The 20,489-nt window shown below is 43.8% G+C and overlaps 3 protein-coding genes across 4 annotated transcripts; all 3 read right to left on the bottom strand.

Moving 5' to 3' along the window:
- Positions 1 to 5,955: 5,955 nt before the first annotated feature.
- On the bottom strand, positions 5,956 to 7,168 carry LOC123482075 (carcinoembryonic antigen-related cell adhesion molecule 5-like). Its single transcript, XM_045208329.1, has 3 exons — positions 7,093 to 7,168; positions 6,534 to 6,791; positions 5,956 to 6,262 (listed from the first exon to the last, which is right to left on the bottom strand). Exons 1-3 carry the CDS (start codon positions 7,166 to 7,168, stop codon positions 6,183 to 6,185), a joined length of 414 nt encoding a protein of 137 aa, XP_045064264.1. The 3' UTR covers positions 5,956 to 6,182.
- Positions 7,169 to 7,281: 113 nt separating this feature from the next.
- LOC121542873 (carcinoembryonic antigen-related cell adhesion molecule 5-like) lies at positions 7,282 to 9,159 on the bottom strand. Its single transcript, XM_045208330.1, has 4 exons — positions 8,911 to 9,159; positions 8,480 to 8,564; positions 7,977 to 8,228; positions 7,282 to 7,370 (listed from the first exon to the last, which is right to left on the bottom strand). The coding sequence occupies exons 1-4, from the start codon at positions 9,157 to 9,159 to the stop codon at positions 7,282 to 7,284; spliced, it is 675 nt and encodes a 224-aa protein (XP_045064265.1).
- Positions 9,160 to 9,600: 441 nt separating this feature from the next.
- On the bottom strand, positions 9,601 to 15,829 carry LOC123482128 (carcinoembryonic antigen-related cell adhesion molecule 5-like). 2 transcript variants are annotated; one of them, XM_045208625.1, is made up of 11 exons: positions 15,571 to 15,829; positions 14,833 to 15,132; positions 13,808 to 14,089; positions 13,288 to 13,563; positions 12,618 to 12,893; positions 11,994 to 12,245; positions 11,554 to 11,829; positions 10,902 to 11,153; positions 10,462 to 10,737; positions 9,961 to 10,212; positions 9,601 to 9,846 (listed from the first exon to the last, which is right to left on the bottom strand). In XM_045208625.1, the coding sequence occupies exons 1-11, from the start codon at positions 15,623 to 15,625 to the stop codon at positions 9,611 to 9,613; spliced, it is 2,733 nt and encodes a 910-aa protein (XP_045064560.1). In that variant the 5' UTR covers positions 15,626 to 15,829; the 3' UTR covers positions 9,601 to 9,610. The 2 variants fall into 2 exon arrangements, with proteins under 2 accessions (XP_045064560.1, XP_045064561.1); XM_045208626.1 differs by lacking the exons at positions 10,462 to 10,737; positions 10,902 to 11,153.
- Positions 15,830 to 20,489: the final 4,660 nt, after the last annotated feature.

Consider the following 20,489-nt stretch of genomic DNA (forward strand, 5'->3'; position numbering starts at 1 on the left):
CGGGGAGAAGAGGGAAGAATCCGCTGCTCGGCTCACCAAAACTTCTCCCATTAATGATGAGCCGGCCCCTTTTCCCGGACGAACTGGGCAGGAAGGAACGAAATGACCAGGTTCTCCACAATACAGGCAGACCCGAGCCTGAATACGGCGTGCACGCTCCTCTGAGGACAACCGTGCATGACCCACCTCCATGGCTCGGGTTCAGTGCTCCTCGTATCGACTCGGGAAGACACGGCTTTCTCCGTAGGGAAGATGCGGGGAGGAGTTTGTTGATGACAGACAGGTTGCTTGGAACTACCACTCCTCTCCCGGCGGCGCTCCCGAATCCGATTATCCAACCTGATGGTGAGTGAAATAAGATTATCCAGCGTAGGCGATTCATCATATGACACCAATTCATCTTTTTAAAGTCTCAGACAAAGCATTGATGAACACTCCTTGTAATGCCTCGTCATTCCAACCACTCACTGCTGCTAAAGTCCGAAACTCCACTGCCATCTCCGCACACTGCAGGCCCCCTGCCGAAGAGAAAACAACCGTTTCGCAGCCTCCTTGCCTCGTGCGGGGTGGTCAAAACCTTCCTCATCTCAGTGGTGAAGGCAACGTAAGCGTTGCAAATGTCCGACTGACTCTCCCAGACCGCGGATCCTCAGGCACGAGCGGAACCGCTAGTAGAGTTGATAAGGTAGGCAATACGAGCTCTTTCTGAGGCGTAGGTGAGGGCTGTTGTTCAAACACTAACGAGCATTGAGTCAAAAAAATCGCCACAGGTTCCCATGTTCCCGTCATAGCGCTCTGGAGCAGGAACAAAAGGCTCTCTGATCTGGGCTGAAGGGGGTAGTAAGGGCAGACACTGATTGGTGAGTAATTGAACCTGATTAAGCAGCACCTGACTGTCCTCAGCAATCGTCTTAAACAGGGTATCATGTTGGCCAAGTAAAATGCCCTGATTGGCTATGGCCGTCCAAATTTGAGTGCACTCTGGGGTGGTATCGAGCTACTGTCTGCTGGGTTCATGATGGTCAGATCATACTGTTATGATTTACCAGTATTAGAACCCAAATGCAGACAAGTACATCAAGCCAGAGAAGGTTTAACAGGTTTATTTAAAATGTTCAATAGTCCAGGTTTCCAATAATAGGGGAAGAGCAAGTCCAGGTTACAGGAGGGTAACAGATCCAGGTCAGGGCAGGTGTGGTACCGTAATGTCCTAGTGTCCGTGGTGAGTCCAAAGAGAGGTCCAGTAGTGGAGAGCAGGATGGTGGTGGCAGGGGGTGAAGCGGAGGCAGGAGTCAGGTTCCAAATATATGGTCGTCTTGACTATGATCTGACGATGAGTGGTAAGTTTGACCGGGTCTTAAAGGCTGAGGTGATTATGGTGAATGAGCTGCAGCTGGAACCCTGACTCCCGCACACCAGGCTTCACTCCTGCAATCAAGGACAGACAGAGGGGAGGGAGAGAGCAGAGAGAGAGCTACCTAGCAGCAGTAGGCCTAACAGAAATAAAGTATATTTATTGAACATAAGCTATGAAGGCAGAAGAGTGTTTTGTCATAGACACTATCACATGTCAGTATCATGAACGGCCCTCATCCACCTGTCAGGCTGACTTCACTCATCTTTAACTCTATGAGGTGTTGTTTTGGCCAACGTCCACTCTTTCCTAAACACTTGGCATATATAACACAACAAGCCACAAGGCAGGTGTGAGTGTCGGTAGGGGGACACGCTTCATACAACATGGCCCATTTCATCTCAGACTGAGACACATGTCTATATAAAGGGCTGAAGTTACTGCAGTGTTTAGTTGTTCATTCAGTAGTAGCTGCAGAGGTTATATTGCACATTCACAAGGATAGTGTGGACATAGGAATGGGATTTATGATGCTTTTGCTGTTCTGTGTATTGGCATTCACCGGTCAAGGTAAAGTATTGAACATTCTGTTTGATTTACTGTTGAATGTATTTGGCTTTATCATGTACAGTGAGTTAAAGCAGGTTACACTTAATAAAGCTGCTACTGGTGTGCATGATTTGAGGTGTCTTTGAAAGCACTACATTTAGCTCTTAACTCATAGGGAGACTTGTAGACAAATTGAAATGTGAATTTGATTGTTTCTTTCTGATGTTTTGAGCGTTTCATGAAGCATTGCAGACAGACATCTATCATACAGACAGACATATCCGTCATACATAAATGTCCATCATACAGAAATATCCATCATACAGACGTATCTATCATACAGACATATCCATCATACAGAAAATCCGTCATACAGACATATCCATCATGCAGACATATCCGTCATACAGACATATCCATCATACAGACACATCCATCATACAGAAATATCCGTCATACAGACATATCCATCATACAGACATATCCATCATACAGAAATATCCGTCATACAGACATATCCATCATACAGACATATCCATCATACAGACATATCCATCATACAGACATATCCATCATACAGACATATTCATCATACAGACATATCCATCATACAGAAATATCCGTCATACAGACATATCCATCATACAGACACATCCATCATACAGAAATATCCATCATACAGACATATCCATCATACAGACATATCCATCATACAGAAATATCCGTCATACAGACATATCCATCATACAGACACATCCATCATACAGAAATATCCATCGTACATTCAGTGCATTCGGAAAGTATTCAGACCCCTTGACTTTTCCACATTTTGTTACATTACAGCCTTATTCTAAAATTGATTAAATAAAAAAAATGATCATCAATCTACACACAATACCCCATAATGACAAAGCAAAAACAGGTTTTTAGAAATGTCTGCAAATGTATTAAAAATTAAAAAACAGATACCTTATTTACATAAGTATTCAGACCCTTTGATATGAGACTCAAAATTGAGCTCAGGTGCATCTTGTTTCCAATGATTATCCTTGAGATGTTTCTACAACTTGATTGGAGTCCACCTGTGGTAATTTCAATTGATTGGACATGATTTAGAAAGGCACACACCTGTCTATACAAGGTCCCACAGTTGACAGTGAATGTCAGAACAAAAAACAAGCCATGAGGTCGAAGGAATTGTCCGTAGAGCTCCAAGACAGGATTGTGTCGAGGCACATATCTGGGGAAGGGTACCAACAAATGTCTGCAGCATTGAAGGTCCCCAAGAAAACAGTGGCCTCCATCATTCTTAAATGGAAGAAGTTTGGAACCACCAAGACTCTTCCTAGAGCTGGCCGCCCGGCCAAACTGAGCAATCGGGGGAGAAGGGCCTTGGTCAGGGAGGTGACCAAGAACCTGACAGAGCTCCAGAGTTCCTCTGTGGAGATGGGAGAACCTTCCAGAAGGACAACCATCTCTGCAGCACTCCACCAATCAGGCCTTTATGGTAGAGTGACCAGACAGAAGCCACTCCTCAGTAAAAGGCACATGACAGCCCGCTTGGAGTTTGCCAAAAGGCACATAAAGGACTCTCATACCATGAGATACAAGATTCTCTGGTCTGATGAATACAGGATTAAACTATTTGGCCTGAATGCCGAGTGTCACGAATGGAATAAACCTGGCACCATCCCTATGGTGAAGCATGGTGGTGGCAGCAACATGATGTGGGGATGTTTTTAAGTGTCAGGGACTGGGAGACTAGTCAGGATCGAGGGAAAGATGAACGGAGAAAAGTACAGAGAGATCCTTGATGAAAACATGCTCCAGAGCGCTCAGGACCTCAGACTGGGGCAAAGGTTCACCTTCCAACATGACAACGACCCTAAGCACACAGCCAAGACAAGGCAGGAGTGGCTTCGGGACAAGTCTCTGAATGTCCTTGAGTATCCCAGCCAGAGCCTGGACTTGAACCCGATCTAACATCTCTGGAGAGACCTAAAAATAGCTGTGCAGCGACGCTCCCCATCCAACCTGACAGAGCTTGAGAGGATCTGCAGAGAAGAATGGGAGAAACTCCCCAATTCCAGGTGTGCCAAGCTTGTAGCATCATACTCAAGAAGACTCAATGCTGTAATCGCTGCCAAAGGTGTTTCAACAAATTACTGAATAAAGGGTCTGAATACTTATGTAAATTTAATTTTTCCGTTGTATTTTATTTTATACATTTGCAACATTTTATAAAAACCCGTTTTTGCTTTGTCATTATGGGGTACTGCGTCTAGATTGATGAGGGTAAAAAAATTATTTAATCAATTTTAGAATAAGGCTTTAACGAAACAAAATGTGGAAAAAGTCAAGGGGTCTGAATACTTTCTGAATGCACTGTACATATCCATCATACATAAATATCTGTCATGCAGACATATCCATCATACAGAAATATCCGTCTTACAGACATATCCATCATGCAGAAATATCTATCATACATACATATCCATTCTGATTATCCTCTCTACCAAGGGATTCCTGAAACTGATGTACAACGTTCAGGTGTCAGTGTAGCTACAGTGGAGGACCCAGGGAAAGTTGGAGACCAGATCAACCCCCCCAGACACCATGACAGACTGTGTGACTGTAAGGGTGAGTGATTAGGAAGTAATTGCTATTTGTCCAGTATGTATATTTTAAGGATATACAGTAATTTGTGATTTTTGTAAGTGGATACAATCCTAGCCTGCTTTTCAGTCTGTTTCTGACAGCCCATGATTGTAATGTTTTTGGATGGCAAATAGTTGGCAGATCCGAATGGCACTCAGGCTAACACAGCAGTATGCTTTGTGTCACTCAGGGAGGAGGAGAGAGGGTTTGAGTGGAGGCTGCCTCTACCGCAAGCCCAGGAAGGCCTGTGAGTAGCCCTGTGTTTCTGTAACACTAACAGCAGTACATTGAAGAGTTACTACAATACTTGTTACAGTGGAACAGCAGTACATTGAAGAGTTACTACAATACTTGTTACAGTGTACTCTCCGAAAGTCACTAATCTGTGTATCTCTCTCCCATCCTCTCCAACCTACGCACAATCCAGTTGTGGCAATGTGCTTAAGGAAAGGATTCAAGAATCAGTGGAAATGCCCGAAGATCATGGAAAGGGTAGAGAGATCAAAGGGTGACCAAGGCAAAAACTTCATGAGCATTCCAATTTAAAGAGTTGACCTTTAATAACTACTTTATAAACCTTGAAACCATGTTTTGTAATCTCACATTGCTCTCTCAAGAACCATGACTCCTTTTTTAATAAACATTTATTATATAATTATACTCCTTTGTAATACACTTTTTTTTATAACAAGTTTCACTATGTGTGTGGAGTGATTTCCAATGTATTATTTTAGCATTTTATAATTCGATTTCACATTTCCTTTTGTGTGTATTGTGCCACTCTAACTCCTTCTGTAGCTACTTCATTAAATCCAAATTTCTTCACAGCGATTTTGCCGATAAAGAAATCACCCAAGATTGCACCATTCAGTAGGACAGGTGTGAAAAGACAACAATTTATTTAAGACAATAATTAATGAAGAGGAAATATAAACATAAGACAACAGCACAAGCCTACATCTCCTCCGAGGATTTACAAGCTTATACATTAAATAGGTGCAAAAACAAGCCATGTTTTACATAAACACCAGTTAAATGTATTATCGTTTGAAACATTTTACCTCTAAGGTATTTATAAGCTAAATAAACCTGAATTTGTTCTTGAACTACAGAGTTTACATACATGATCAAACACAGAAAACACAGAAAGGGACTCAGTGAATGGACTCCAGGGCAACAGTCACAAGGGCAGTGAATATGTAAGAACATTGAATTAGAAACAGAAATAGGCAGTGCAGCTGAGCAGTGGATGTTTGCCCCTTCAATTACCATGTTGAAGACCAGTTTTCAAGATTGTTGTTTTTAAAAGGAATATCAGTTTATAGAGATGATTGACATAAAAACACATTGTGGAGGTGGGTTCTATTCTAAGGGGATAGACCCCTCCCTTTCTGACCTCTTGTTGACTCTCTCCTCACAACCTAAAAACATTGGAAAGGAGCTGAGCATACTAAACCCAGCCCTATGGTGGCAAGATGGGGCAATCATAATATCGACAATACCACTTATTCCTATCCAGTCCTTTCTCAGGTCAGTGAGGGTAGAGGGAAGGGAGTGATTGGCTCCCAGCCAGCAGACAGACATGCAGTGTGCATACTGTGGTGGTCTCAGTGGTTGATCAGAGGCAGAGAGAGAGAGCTAGCAGGGCCATCAGCATCAGACCAACTCTGGACTGGAATGGAGGGGCAGTCGAGTGGCCTGAGAGAGAAAGGAGAAAGGGAGAGGAGGGGAGGCAGGGGAGGAGAAATATAATATAATTTAAAACAAATATTATTCTTGATTCCTGTCTGTACCCCCTCAGTTCAGCATATGGCTTTATTGCATTTTCCCTGATGCATGAACATTATCCTTGCACAAAGAAGTATGCCAAAATTAAATACCAAGTTTCAACATAATAAAAACAACTTTGTGACATTTGATTACTCATTACATCCCACCTAGGTCTTACTACAACAGCCGACCCACTTACCAGTGACATCCAGAGTGATGGTCTTGGACATTGAGATGTTGGTCACAGGGTTCTTGGCCACACAAGTGTAGTCCCCTGCATTCTCCAAGGAGGCGACAACAGCCATCAAAGGACCAGTCCCCAGCACTGATTGGTTGTTGAATTTCCACCCGTACTCGCTGGTTGGCTGGGAGTTGGCAGAGCACTTCAGCGTAGCTGTGATTACTGAGCCAATCACCACTGACACTGGGCCAGAGATGTTCACACTCAGAGGGCCATCTACAGAAAGAAGTTTAGAGAGGGTGGGGTCATAACAGGGAAAAGTCTAAACTGGCTACTTGGGACATCCAACTCTTACATCACCCCATTGAAGTTGAAATTTAAAACAGTTAAGGTAAGGGTTAATGTTAGGGCTAGGTAAAGGTTAAGGTAAGGGTAGGGGTTAAGGTTAGGGTTTAGGCTAGGGACATCCCAAGTATCCCGGAATGCACTAACCATTATAACAGTGGTGGGTTTCTGACTGTTTCTACATTATATAAATGCGTATCTTTTAAAATATTACTAAAACGCCAGTACTTACAGTTCACCAGTAGCTGGTATTTAGGGCTGGTGTGTGGACCAAAAGATGTTGGTGGCGACACACTGATAGTTTCCATTGTTATACACCTGGACTGGACTGAAGTGCAGAGAGTTGTTGGAGATGGTGATGTCAGAGTTCAAGGTGTTGTTCAGGACCAAAGACAGGTTGTCCTTCATCCAGTAGATGGTGTCAGCGCCCGGTGACATCACAGGTCAGGGTTAGGTTGTCAGATGCTATCGGTATTTTGCTTCGTTTCACCATCACCGACTTTATAGCCTCTGTGAGGAGAGAGGATGTGTATTGCTTTATGTACAGTATCAAGTTTTGTAATTTGGTAAAATGGTTAGTTCCAGTGATGCAATAGTTGGATATATAAAACATGTACATATAAAACAAATGGTTGTACGATCTGATAGATGGTAAATTACTGTTTTATATTACTGTTTTATATATTTCATGTTTTATATAATTATATCCCCTTAGTATGAATAGATTGTTTTTCATATCTTTAGAGATTGAAAGTAGCGTTAGGTTTAAGCTCTTTGTGTATGAGAAGTGTAATTATTTAGTGGACTGCAGTGTGCTGTAGGAATGTATACTCCCAAGGCCTCTCCTGACTGATGAGAAGTCCTGTGATAGGCATGGAGGAGCACAGATAAATCTTGGGTGATGGAAAAGTACATCTTTGTGGAAGGAGAGGGTGAGAGCTAAGGGTATACTGTAAGTGGACACTGCACTGTATTGAAAGGATGTATTCATCTGTACATCTTCGCTGAGTAAAGATTATAAATGTTTGGGCTCTTTGTATGATAAATATGTTTATTGTAATTATTATCAGATTGTAAATGAACACAACAAAGCAAATAATCTACAGTCTGACTCACCAACAACAGTGAGCATCTTGGAGACAGTGCTGTTTCTGCCAGTGATGTTGTTGAAGGCCACACAGGTGTACTCCCCAAGACTGGCTAAGGTCAGTGGGCTAGTCTTATACACTGAGCCAGTTGCCACCTGGGAACCATTGAAGAACCAGCTGAACTGGCTGAGAGGCTGAGAGGAGGCCGAGCAGTTGAAGGTCACGCTGTGTCCTGTCATCGCTATATCCGGACTCGTGATAACAGGTCTCTCTGGACCATCTGGGAAACACAAGATGATGAAGATATTGAATGAGATTAGCTATTGGAAATGCCATTAGTGTGCTTGCCTTGGTTTGACCCCAGCAATACCCAGCCACCCCCTTGGTTTTCTTATAATGGTGCCAGAAGTGGCCTCCAAACCTACCCCCAATTCCATTACTATAAATTCCCCTCTTGCCCTCATTATAGGTCAAAATTAGAATTAAATTGGCAAATATCAAGTTTGGTTTTGGGCCATAATAACTACTCACAGTTGACGGTCAGTCTGTATTCTGGGCTGGTCATGTTGCTCAGGGGTTGTAGGCAGAGACGCTGATAGTCTCCGTTGTCAGAATGCTGGACAGAGTTGAATGTCAGTGTATTGTTGTTCATAGAGAAGTCTGTTCTGTTGTCAGCATACAGAGGCCAGCCGTTCCTCATCCAGTGAATGGAGTAAACCGTTCCAGCGGTCTCACAGGTCAGAGAGAATTTCTCGTTCAGTATTGGCTGGGCTCAATGACTTTCACAATGCTCATGGTCACAGGTGCTGTGTAAAGTAGATCAAAGGGGTTTTTAAGCACTTTTTATCTCAACTTCCAACTTATTATCCTGTAGGTTCACAGCATGTGTGCTGTGTCTAAAACCAACTGAACACAAACACAGTAAAGCAAGTTTTAGTTCCTTGGTTTTAAGTAGCAGTTACTGACTCACCAACAACAGTGAGCATCTTGGAGACAGTGCTGTTTCTGCAAGTGATGTTGTTGAAGGCCACGCAGGTGTACTCCCCATGACTGGCTAAGGTCAGTGAGCCAATCTTATAAACTGAGCCAGTCGCCACCTGGGAACCATTGAAGAACCAGCTGAACTGGCTGAGAGGCTGAGAGGAGGCCGAGCAGTTGAAGATCACGCTGTGTCCTGTTTCTCCTAATGCTGGTCCTGTTATAATAGGCATCTCCGGTCCCTCTATGATACAAAAGACAATCAGTTAGACCAGGGGTGTCAAATTCATTCCATGGAGGCCCTAGTGTCTGCTGGTTTTTGTTTTTTCCTTTCAATTAAGACCAAGACAACCAGGTTTGGGGAGTTCCTCACTAATAAGGAACCTTAATACATCAATCAAGTTCAAGGGAGGATCGAAAAACCCGCTGACACTCGGCCCTCTGCGGAATGAGTTTGACAGATTTGAGTTAAACCCATCATCTGTCATTGGCCAGAAGTTTAAAGGACATCAACATATGTCATATGGTATACAAGGTTTGATCCAAACCATCACATTGGCTTTATTACAATATTTATAAAGGAAGTTCTCAAAGATTCCACCTCAGGCCATCGGGTCAAAGTTGAACTTGATAATAACTACTCACAGTTGACGGTCAGTCTGTAGTCTGGGCTGGTCATGTTGCTCAGGGGTTGTAGGCAGAACACTGATAGTCTCCGTTGTCAGAATGCTGGACAGAGTTGAATGTCAGTGTATTGTTGTTCATAGAGAAGTCTGTTCTGTTGTCAGCATACAGAGGCCAGCCGTTCATCATCCAGTGAATGGAGTAAATGCTTCCAGCGGTCTCACAGGTCAGAGTAAACATGTAGTCTGCTATTGGCTGGGCACCGATGACTTTCACCGTGGCCATGGTTACTGGGTCTGTCAGAAAACGTCAGTGTCACAATAATATTGACTACATCACAATCACTGTATGTTGAATGGCCTATATCTACATGTACAAGTTAAACAGTTTGGATGTCTCTTCTGTCTTACCAATGACGGTGAGCATCTTGGAGACAGTGCTGTTTCTTCCAGTGATGTTGTTGAAGGCCACACAGGTGTACTCCCCAAGACTGGCTAAGGTCAGTGGGCTAGTCTTATACACTGAGCCAGTTGCCACCTGGGAACCATTGAAGAACCAGCTGAACTGGCTGAGAGGCTGAGAGGAGGCCGAGCAGTTGAAGGTCACGCTGTGTCCTGTCATCGCTATATCCGGACTCGTGATAACAGGTCTCTCTGGACCATCTGGGAAACACAAGATGATGAAGATATTGAATGAGATTAGCTATTGGAAATGCCATTAGTGTGCTTGCCTTGGTTTGACCCCAGCAATACCCAGCCATCCCCTTGGTTTTCTTATAATGGTGCCAGAAGTGGCCTCCAAACCTACCCCAATTCCATTACTATAAATTCCATCTTGCCCTCATTATAGGTCAAAATTAGAATTAAATTGGCAAATATCAAGTTTGGTTTTGGGCCATAATAACTACTCACAGTTGACGGTCAGTCTGTATTCTGGGCTGGTCATGTTGCTCAGGGGGTTGTAGGCAGAACACTGATAGTCTCCGTTGTCAGAATGCTGGACAGAGTTCAATGTCAGTGTATTGTTGTTCATAGAGAAGTCTGTTCTGTTGTCAGCATACAGAGGCCAGCCGTTCCTCATCCAGTGAATGGAGTAAACCGTTCCAGCGGTCTCACAGGTCAGAGAGAATTTCTCGTTCAGTATTGGCTGGGCTCCAATGACTTTCACAATGCTCATGGTCACAGGTGCTGTGTAAAGTAGATCAAAGGGGTTTTAAGCACTTTTTATCTCAACTTCCAACTTATTATCCTGTAGGTTCAGCAGCATGTGTGCTGTGTCTAAAACCAACTGAACACAAACACAGTAAAGCAAGTTTTAGTTCCTTGGTTTTAAGTAGCAGTTACTGACTCACCAACAACAGTGAGCATCTTGGAGACAGTGCTGTTTCTGCAAGTGATGTTGTTGAAGGCCACGCAGGTGTACTCCCCATGACTGGCTAAGGTCAGTGAGCCAATCTTATAAACTGAGCCAGTCGCCACCTGGGAACCATTGAAGAACCAGCTGAACTGGCTGAGAGGCTGAGAGGAGGCCGAGCAGTTGAAGATCACGCTGTGTCCTGTTTCTCCTAATGCTGGTCCTGTTATAATAGGCATCTCCGGTCCATCTATGATACAAAAGACAATCAGTTAGACCAGGGTGTCAAATTCATTCCATGGAGGCCCTAGTGTCTGCTGGTTTTTGTTTTTTCCTTTCAATTAAGACCAAGACAACCAGGTTTGGGGAGTTCCTCACTAATAAGGAACCTTAATACATCAATCAAGTTCAAGGGAGGATCGAAAAACCCGCTGACACTCGGCCCTCTGCGGAATGAGTTTGACAGATTTGAGTTAAACCCATCATCTGTCATTGGCCAGAAGTTTAAAGGACATCAACATATGTCATATGGTATACAAGGTTTGATCCAAACCATCACATTGGCTTTATTACAATATTTATAAAGGAAGTTCTCAAAGATTCCACCTCAGGCCATCGGGTCAAAGTTGAACTTGATAATAACTACTCACAGTTGACGGTCAGTCTGTAGTCTGGGCTGGTCATGTTGCTCAGGGGGTTGTAGGCAGAACACTGATAGTCTCCGTTGTCAGAATGCTGGACAGAGTTGAATGTCAGTGTATTGTTGTTCATAGAGAAGTCTGTTCTGTTGTCAGCATACAGAGGCCAGCCGTTCCTCATCCAGTGAATGGAGTAAACCGTTCCAGCGGTCTCACAGGTCAGAGAGAATTTCTCGTTCAGTATTGGCTGGGCTCCAATGACTTTCACAATGCTCATGGTCACAGGTGCTGTGTAAAGTAGATCAAAGGGGTTTTAAGCACTTTTTATCTCAACTTCCAACTTATTATCCTGTAGGTTCAGCAGCATGTGTGCTGTGTCTAAAACCAACTGAACACAAACACAGTAAAGCAAGTTTTAGTTCCTTGGTTTTAAGTAGCAGTTACTGACTCACCAACAACAGTGAGCATCTTGGAGACAGTGCTGTTTCTGCCAGTGATGTTGTTGAAGGCCACACAGGTGTACTCCCCATGACTGGCTAAGGTCAGTGAGCCAGTCTCATACACTGAGCCAGATGCCACCTGGGAGCCATTGAAGAACCAGCTGAACTGGCTGAGAGGCTGAGAGGAGGCCGAGCAGTTGAAGGTCACGCTTTGTCCTGTCATCGCTATATCCGGACTAGTTACAGCAGGTCTCTCTGGTCCAACTGTTAAACACAAGAAAATATGGTTAATCTTATGGTTTGACTATTTTGACAAAGTTCAGTAAGAAATTAGCCTCTGGGCGAAACCCCTCATAGGAGCAGGAGCCTATCTCCTGTTTCTGTAGCTTGTTGCAGCTTGATGTATAAGTACATCCCTTGGACAGGACGCTAGTCTATCACAGGCCCTTATCCCGATTCTATCTCCTTAATGCTGAGTGCCTAGTAAAGACACATTGGGTCCCATTTTTACAGTCGTTGGTATGTCTCGTCCAGGGATCAAACTCCCAACCTTCTAATCTCAGGGCGGACACTCTAACTACAAGGCCACTGAATTGGTTTTATCGGACAAAGATTACCAGCTCGTGTAATACTCACAGTTCACCACAAGCTTGTATGCCATGCTCTTCAGGTTGCTGACAGCATTAAAGGCCTCACAGAGATATTCTCCACTGTCAGAAAACTGGATTGGGTTGATAACCATTGTCTTGTTGTCCGTAGAGAAGATCGTTCTGTTGTTTAGGGAGATTAGCTGGCTGTTCATCAGCCAGCGAATGTAGTCTACAGGTCCAGTCACCTCACACCGCAGAGTGAACGACTGATCCAGTATTGGTGGCTTCCCATCACTGTTCAACGCAACTGCTGATATCGGCTCTAGGGTAAAAAGAAGAGGAAGAGTCATTTGTCACGCTGTACTTCACTCGATCGGTGGTAAAAATACCATTATAAACTGTGTGGTTATCAACGTAATTAGAGCAGTAAAAAACAATGTTTTGTCATACGTTGTATAGGTTCTGATATACCATGGCTGTCAGCCAATCAGCATTCAGTGCTCGACCCACCCAGTTTATAATTAAGCAATAAGGCCCAAGGGGGTGTATCCAGGCACTCCGCGTAGCGTCGTGCATAAGAGGTGTTGTATATTGGCCATATACCTCACCTCTTCGGGCATTATTGCTTAATTATATAACATTCTATTCATAACCATCAATAATCAAATATTCACTACCAACTATATGACATTTCGTAACAATGAATGTTGCCTCACCCACGATCTTTATCATTGTGGTCAGGGTGGCGAATCGGAGTGTGACATTGTTGTGGGCTAAGCAGGCGTAACTTCCTGTCTGGTTCTCCCTGGTGCTCTGCAGACTGAGCTGTGGGCTTTGCTCGTTGAGGAACGCCCCATTAAACATCCACTTGTAGGACACATCGGGTTTGGACTGAGCGGAGCAGGACAGAGTGATGTCAGAGCCCGTATTGTAGGCTGTATGTCCTATGGTCATCTCAGGAAGTACCATCATGGTGAGGTTACTTGGGCCATCTATGGGAGGAACCAAAACAATGATGTGTTGGTAAACATTACCTAGAATATGTTTCCGTCCTGCTCTACTAAACACAGTGTACTAATGATCCATGCAAATAATGACCTGGATCATGTGGACACAGAGGAATGGTTAGGGATGAAAATAGGCATATTGCATCATTGCATGGAATGCTAGCTCTCAATGACAATGTACAATCCATGTCTGTTGTGCGTGATTCGTACTGCATGCTCTGATACTCACATCTAACATTGAGGCCAATGGGCTGGCTGGTGCCATTGCTGATTCCGTTGATGACCTCACATCTGAAAGGCCCTTCATCGTATCGTGTCACACTGACTATGGTGAGAGTGCTGTTCCCACCACCAAGCCGAACTCTGTCACTGGCTGTTACCTCTGAGCTGCCATTCAGCCAGCGGTAAGAGAGGGAAGTGCCAGAGGAGACGGAGCAGGTGAAAATGGCAGTATCGTTCAATTCCACTAGATCAATGGCGTTGGCCCTTAGAGTCAGGTTTGAAATGAGCTCTGTGGGTGAGAGAGTAGATGGCAGTCAAGATAAAATGGATATGTCTCAAGAAAGTGTTTTGTGTGTTACTGAATTACAACCATATATTTGATGTTTTGATTCAGACTGTAAAACTTTTGGAAATCAATCTAAATATGCTATTTTATTTTATTTACTTATCATAGAGACCAAGTTACAGGATTGAGCGCTGTAGAGCCCTTAGTCTCTTTGCACACACATAAAAAGTATTGTGTAAAATTTGCTCATACTCTGTGATCTGTTCAGGTTCATTCTTTTCAGAGGTATTATGAAGGCCAACTTCACTATAGTTTCAGAATACATTGACACATTTAAGTGTTAGCTTTCCATGTCAGGAAAATGACCTTGCCTTTTATTATTGTGACAGAGATGAATGAATCATTGATAGAGAATGTATGTGCATCACTGGAGGCTGCTGGGGGGAGAATTACTCATAATAATGGCTGGAATGGAGTAAATGGAATGGTATCACAAACATCTTTTCATATTTGATACCATTCCATTCACTCCATTACACTCAATTCCAGCCATTATTAAGAGCTGTCTTCCCCTCAGCAGCCTCCACCGATGTGCATACATGTTTGCATGTGAACCTGCGTGCAAGAAAATATGTGAATAGGCAAGTAAGTGTGCAGGTGAGTATGTGTGCGAGCAAGTGTGTGCCAGTGAGTGAGAGTCTACCATCATAGAAAGATAAACAGAAAGGCAGTGGTCAGTTCCTTACCCTGGACAGACAAAGTCACCACAGCGTTCAGGACTGGCTCCATTCCCTGGACAGTATATCGTCCTGAGTCGTTGAGTTGGAGAGAGCTTATGGACAGCTCTGAGGAGGAGTGGTTGAATGAGATTCTGCCTTGATACATTTTACTCACACTACTGCCACCAGGATAGACAATTATGATGATTGTAGTTTCATATGACCAGGTCCCTATGGTGATGGGGCTTTGGGGAACTAGGTTCAGTGTGACATTACTTCCCACAGCTAAGGGGTTCATAGAGGGAACCACAGCCTGGCCAGAGACATCTAGAAGAGGATGGATTGATGAGTTTAGTTCATGTTTTGAGATATTATTAATCAGTACAAAAGTCTTTACATTTCTTATTATTAATCAGTACAAAAGTCTTTAAAGTTCTTTAAAATATTTTAATTGAGATTAATCAAATCTTCAGACTATGGCACTTTAACAGAAATACAAGCTTTTCATTCAAAATTAGTGCCTTCAAGTTGAACGCACAATTTACTAAATTATCTACTATCTATGTCTAGTGTCTACTCTAGACATTGGTTGTCAATGTCATATAAATAGAAATTTCCTTCTTGCTGACTTGATACTGTTTGACTGAAGTGCATCAACCAAACAGAGACATTTGACAACCTGCTACTTATTTAACAAAGCGTTTGTGACATATAGCACAAATAGGCATCAATATATTTCCAGAATGAGCTTATTGTCCACTTTACCTGTAGTGAAATTGAGCAGCACCAGGAAGAGAACACACACCAGAGGATACTCCATAGTTCTGCCACTTATCAAACACCACGGATCAGAAATGAACGGGACACTTTCCTATAAACCAAATGACTGTCCAGCCTTCTTGGTAAATCCAAACATGTCGATACTGCACAGTCACGGTCTCCTCTCAATCAGCAAATACTTATTCAGGATCATGTAATGGTGCTGGAGTCAGATGATGCAAATGTACCTACCCACCCTACCTGCCGCCAGAACACACTCACACACACCTACCCGACTACCCACGCCCTGTTTTGCCCACGTACATTTTTCCCACTATGTTTCTTGTTGACACACAGGGGTGTTTTCATGTTGATTATGGTTTACTGTAAATCTGAACAACTCTGACTGTCCTATACGGGTCCTGGGAGGAGGCTGGATGGTACATGGCCAATGATGCCGGGGACAAGTCCTCTGACACTGTCGAAACTCATGATCTGTTCACAGTGGCTAAGGCAATGTGGGCTCATAAGACACTGTTCACATTGAACCTGTCAAGAAAACACTTACAGTTCCGTGAAAAAGTATTTGCCCCCTTTCTGATTTTCTATAGTTTTGCATAGTTTTGATACTGAATGTTATCAGATCTTCAACCAAAACCCAATATTAGATAAAGGTAACCTGAGTTTACAAAATAAATAAATATATATACGTATTTTATTTATTTAATTAAAAAAGTTATGATACACCCAATTCCCCTGTGTGAAAAAGTAATGCCCCCTTACACTCAATAACTGGTTGTACCACCTTTAGCTGCAATGACTCCAACCAAAAGCTTCCTGTAGTTGATGATCAGTCTCTCACATCGTCGTGGAGGAATTTTGGCCCACTCTTCCATGCAGAACTGCTTTAACTCAGATACTTTTGTGGGTTTTCAAGCATGAACTGCTCGTTTCAAGTCCTGCCACAGCATCACAATTTGAAATAGGTCTGTACTTTGACAAGGCCATTCCAAAACATCAAATTGTGTTTTGCATCATCTTGCTGCATTACCCAGCTGCGCTTCAGCTTCAGTTCACAGCCGGATGGCCTGATATTCTCCTGTAGAATTCTCTGATACTGAGCAGAATTCATTGTTTCTTCTATTAAGGCAAGTCGTCCAGATCCTGAGGCACCAAAGCATCCCCAAACCATCACACTACAACCACCATGCTTGACCGTTGGTATGAGGTTCTTTACTGTGGATTGCAGTGTTTGGTTTTCGCCAAGCATAATGGGACCCATCTCGTTTAAAAAGTTATCCTTTTGAATCATCTGTCCATAGAACATTCTTCCAAAAGTCTTGATGATAATCCAGGTGCATCCAGATGCTTTTTGGAAAACCTGAGTCAACGTTTTGTACGACATGGGTCCCATTATGCCTGGCGAAAACCAAACACTGCATTACACAGTAAGACCCTCCTACTAACGGTCAAGCAGCTTTTTTGTTACATTATATATACAGTGCCTTCGGAAAGTATTCAGACCCCTTGACCTTTTCCAGATTTTGTTACATTACAGCCTTATTCTAAAATGTATTGAATAAATGTTTTCCCTCATCAATCTACACACAATACCCCATAATGACAAAGCGAAAACAGGTTTTTAGAAAATTTGGCAAATTCATTAAAAAAAATTAAAAACAGAAATACCTTATTTACATAAGTATTCAGACCCTTTGCTATGAGACTCGAAATCGAGCTCAGGTGCATCCTGTTTCCATTGATCATCCTTGAGATGTTTCTACAACTTGATTGGAGTCCACCTGTGGTAAATAAAAATGATTGGACATGATTTGGAAAGGCACACACCTGTCTATATAAGGTCCCACAGTTGACATTGCATATCTGAGCAAAAACCAAGCCATGAGGTCGAAGGAATTGTCCGTAGAGCTCCGAGACAGGATTGTGTCGAGGCACAGATCTGGGATAGGGTACCAAAAATGTTCTGCATCATTGAAGGTCCCCAAGAACACAGTGGTGTCCATCATTCTTAAATGGACGAAGTTTGGAACCGCCAAGCTGGCCGCCCGGCCAAACTGAGCAATCGGGGGAGAAGGTCCTTGGTCAGGGAGGTGACCAAAAACATAATGGTCACTCTGACAGAGCTCCAGAGCTCCTCTGTGGAGATGGGAGATCCTTCCAGAAGGACAACCATCTCTGCAGCACTCCACCAATCAGGCCTTTATGGTAGAGTGGCCAGATGGAAGCCACTCCTCAGTAAAAGGCATATGACAGCCCGCTTGGAGTTTGCCAAAAGGCACCTAAAGGACTCAGACCATGAGAAACAAGATTATCTGGTCTGATGAAACCAAGATTGAACTCTTTGGCCTGAATGCCAAGCATCACATCTGGAGGAAACCTGGCACCATCCCTGGTGGTGGCAGCATCATACTTTGGGGATGTTATTCAGTGGCACGGACTGGGAGACTAGTCAGGATCGAGGGAAAGATGAACAGAGCAAAGTACAGAGAGATCCTTGCTGAAAACCTGCTCCAGAGCGCTCAGGACCTCAGACTGGGATGAAGGTTCACCTTCCAACAGGACTATGACCCTAAGCACACAGCCAAATGCAATGCAGGAGTGGCTTCGGGACAAGTCTCCGAATGTCCTTGAGTGGCCCAGCCAAAGCCCGGACTTGATCCCGATCGAACATCTCTGGAGATATCTGAAAATAGCTGTGAAGCGACCATACCCATCCAACCTGACAGAGCTTGATAGCATCTGCAGAGAAGAATGGGAGAAATTGTTAATGATATTATGAATAGGACGAATTATGTCACATACACAGCTATCAAAGATACACTGCTCAAAAAAATAAAGGGAACACTTAAACAACACATCCTAGATCTGAATGAATGAAATAATCTTTACATAGTTGAATGTGCTGACAACAAAATCACACAAAAATCAAAATGTATCAACCCATGGAGGTCTGGATTTGGAGTCACCCTCAAAATTTAAGTGGAAAACCACACTACAGGCTGATCCACGTCTCCTGATGTACTGGCCTGTCTCCTGGTAGCGCCTCCATGCTCTGGACACTACGCTGACAGACACAGCAAACCTTCTTGCCACAGCTCGCATTGATGTGCCATCCTGGATGAGCTGCACTACCTGAGCCACTTGTGTGGGTTGTAGACTCCGTCTCATGCTACCACTAGAGTGAAAGCACCACCAGCATTCAAAAGTGACCAAAACATCAGCCAGGAAGCATAGGAACTGAGAAGTGGTCTGTGGTCACCACCTGCAGAACCACTTCTTTATTGGGGGTGTCTTGCTAATTGCCTATAATTTCCACCTGTTGTCTATTCCATTTGCACAACAGCATGTGAAATGTATTTTTAATCAGTGTTGCTTCCTAAGTGGACAGTTTGATTTCACAGAAGTGTGATTGACTTGGAGTTACATTGTGTTGTTTAAGTGTTCCCATTATTTTTTTGAGCAGTGTATATGGGAATATTTGCTTAATCCAAAGTTACATCTAACTGATTGCAGCATTACTGCAAAAATGGAGATGGCAAGTGGAAAAGGGAGAAGGTAGGGAACTTGTTTGTCTGCCATATATTAAAGATAAAATTGTCTGGAAAGGATTGGCATTAATGAAAAAATGACCAGTTTCATTTGAGGACAAACAAAATAGCTGGGTGGAGATTTTCGATGTACCGATTCCATGGCACATGGTAAACTCACCAAAAAAAGAAATGTCCTCTCACTGTCAACTGCGTTTATTTTCAGCAAACTTAACATGTGTAAATATTTGTATGAACATAAAAAAATTCAACAACTGAGACATCAACTGAACAAGTTCCACAGACATGTGACTAACAGAAATTGAATAATGTGTCCCTGAACAAAGGGGGGTCCAAATCAAAAGTAACAGTCAGTATCTGGTGTTGCCACCAGCTGCATTAAGTACTGCAGTGCCTCTCCTCCTCATGGACTGCACCAGATTTGCCAGTTATTGCTGTGAGATGTTACCCCACTCTTCCACCAAGGCACCTGCAAGTTTCCGGACATTTCTGGGGGAATGGCCCTAGCCCCTCACCCTCCGATCCAACAGGTCGCAGACGTGCTCAATGGGATTGAGATCCGGGCTCTTCGCTGGCCATGCAGAACACTGACATTCCTGTCTTGCAGGAAATCACGCACAGAACGAGCAGTATGGCTGGTGGCATTGTCATGCTGTAGGGTCATGTCAAGATGAGCCTGCAGGAAGGGTACCACATGAGGGAGGAGGATGGCTTCCCTGTAATGCACAGCGTTGAGATTGCCTGCAATGACAACAAGCTCAGTCCGATGATGCTGTGACACACCGCCCCAGACCATGACGGACCCTCCACCTCCAAATCGAACCTGCTCCAGAGTACAGGCCTCGGTGTAACGCTCATTCCTTCGATGATAAACGCGAATCCAACCATCACCCCTGGTGAGACAAAACCACGACTCGTCAGTGAAGAGCACTTTTTGCCAGTCCTGTCTGGTCCAGCGACGGTGGGTTTGTGCCCATAGGCGTCGTTGTTGCCGGTGATGTCTGGTGAGGACCTGCCTTACAACAGGCCTACAAGCCCTCAGTCCAGCCTCTCTCAGACTATTGCGGGCAGTCTGAGCACTGATGGAGGGATTGTGCGTTCCTGGTGTAACTCGGGCAGTTGTTGTTGCCATCCTGTACCTGTCCCGCAGGTGTGATGTTCGGATGTACCGATCCTGTGCAGGTGTTGTTACACGTGGTCTGCCACTGCAAGGACGATCAGCTGTCCGTCCTGTCTCCCTGTAGCTCTGTCTTAGGCATCTCACAGTACAGACATTGCAATTTATTGCCCTGGCCACATCTGCAGTCCTCATGCCTCCTTGCAGCATGCCTAAGGCACGTTCACGCAGATGAGCAG

Source organism: Coregonus clupeaformis, chromosome 28 (genome assembly GCF_020615455.1).
Source record: "Coregonus clupeaformis isolate EN_2021a chromosome 28, ASM2061545v1, whole genome shotgun sequence".
Taxonomy (NCBI): Eukaryota; Metazoa; Chordata; class Actinopteri; order Salmoniformes; family Salmonidae; genus Coregonus; species Coregonus clupeaformis.

Coding starts and splice junctions, on each gene's coding strand:
- LOC123482128 (XM_045208625.1), bottom strand. CDS start 15,625: ATGGAGTATCCTCTGGTGTGTGTTCTCTTCCTGGTGCTGCTCAATTTC. Junction 13,564..13,807: donor CATTGGCCTCAATGTTAGAT/GTGAGTATCAGA, acceptor TTCCTCCCATAG/ATGGCCCAAGTAACCTCACC. Junction 11,830..11,993: donor CAAGATGCTCACTGTTGTTG/GTGAGTCAGTAA, acceptor TACTTTACACAG/CACCTGTGACCATGAGCATT.
- LOC121542873 (XM_045208330.1), bottom strand. CDS start 9,159: ATGCCTATTATAACAGGACCAGCATTAGGAGAAACAGGACACAGCGTG. Junction 8,229..8,479: donor ATACAGACTGACCGTCAACT/GTGAGTAGTTAT, acceptor TGTGTTTCCCAG/ATGGTCCAGAGAGACCTGTT. Junction 7,371..7,976: donor CAAGATGCTCACTGTTGTTG/GTGAGTCAGACT, acceptor CTCTCCTCACAG/AGGCTATAAAGTCGGTGATG.
- LOC123482075 (XM_045208329.1), bottom strand. CDS start 7,168: ATGGAAACTATCAGTGTGTCGCCACCAACATCTTTTGGTCCACACACC. Junction 6,792..7,092: donor ATACCAGCTACTGGTGAACT/GTAAGTACTGGC, acceptor TTCTTTCTGTAG/ATGGCCCTCTGAGTGTGAAC. Junction 6,263..6,533: donor CATCACTCTGGATGTCACTG/GTAAGTGGGTCG, acceptor TTTCTCTCTCAG/GCCACTCGACTGCCCCTCCA.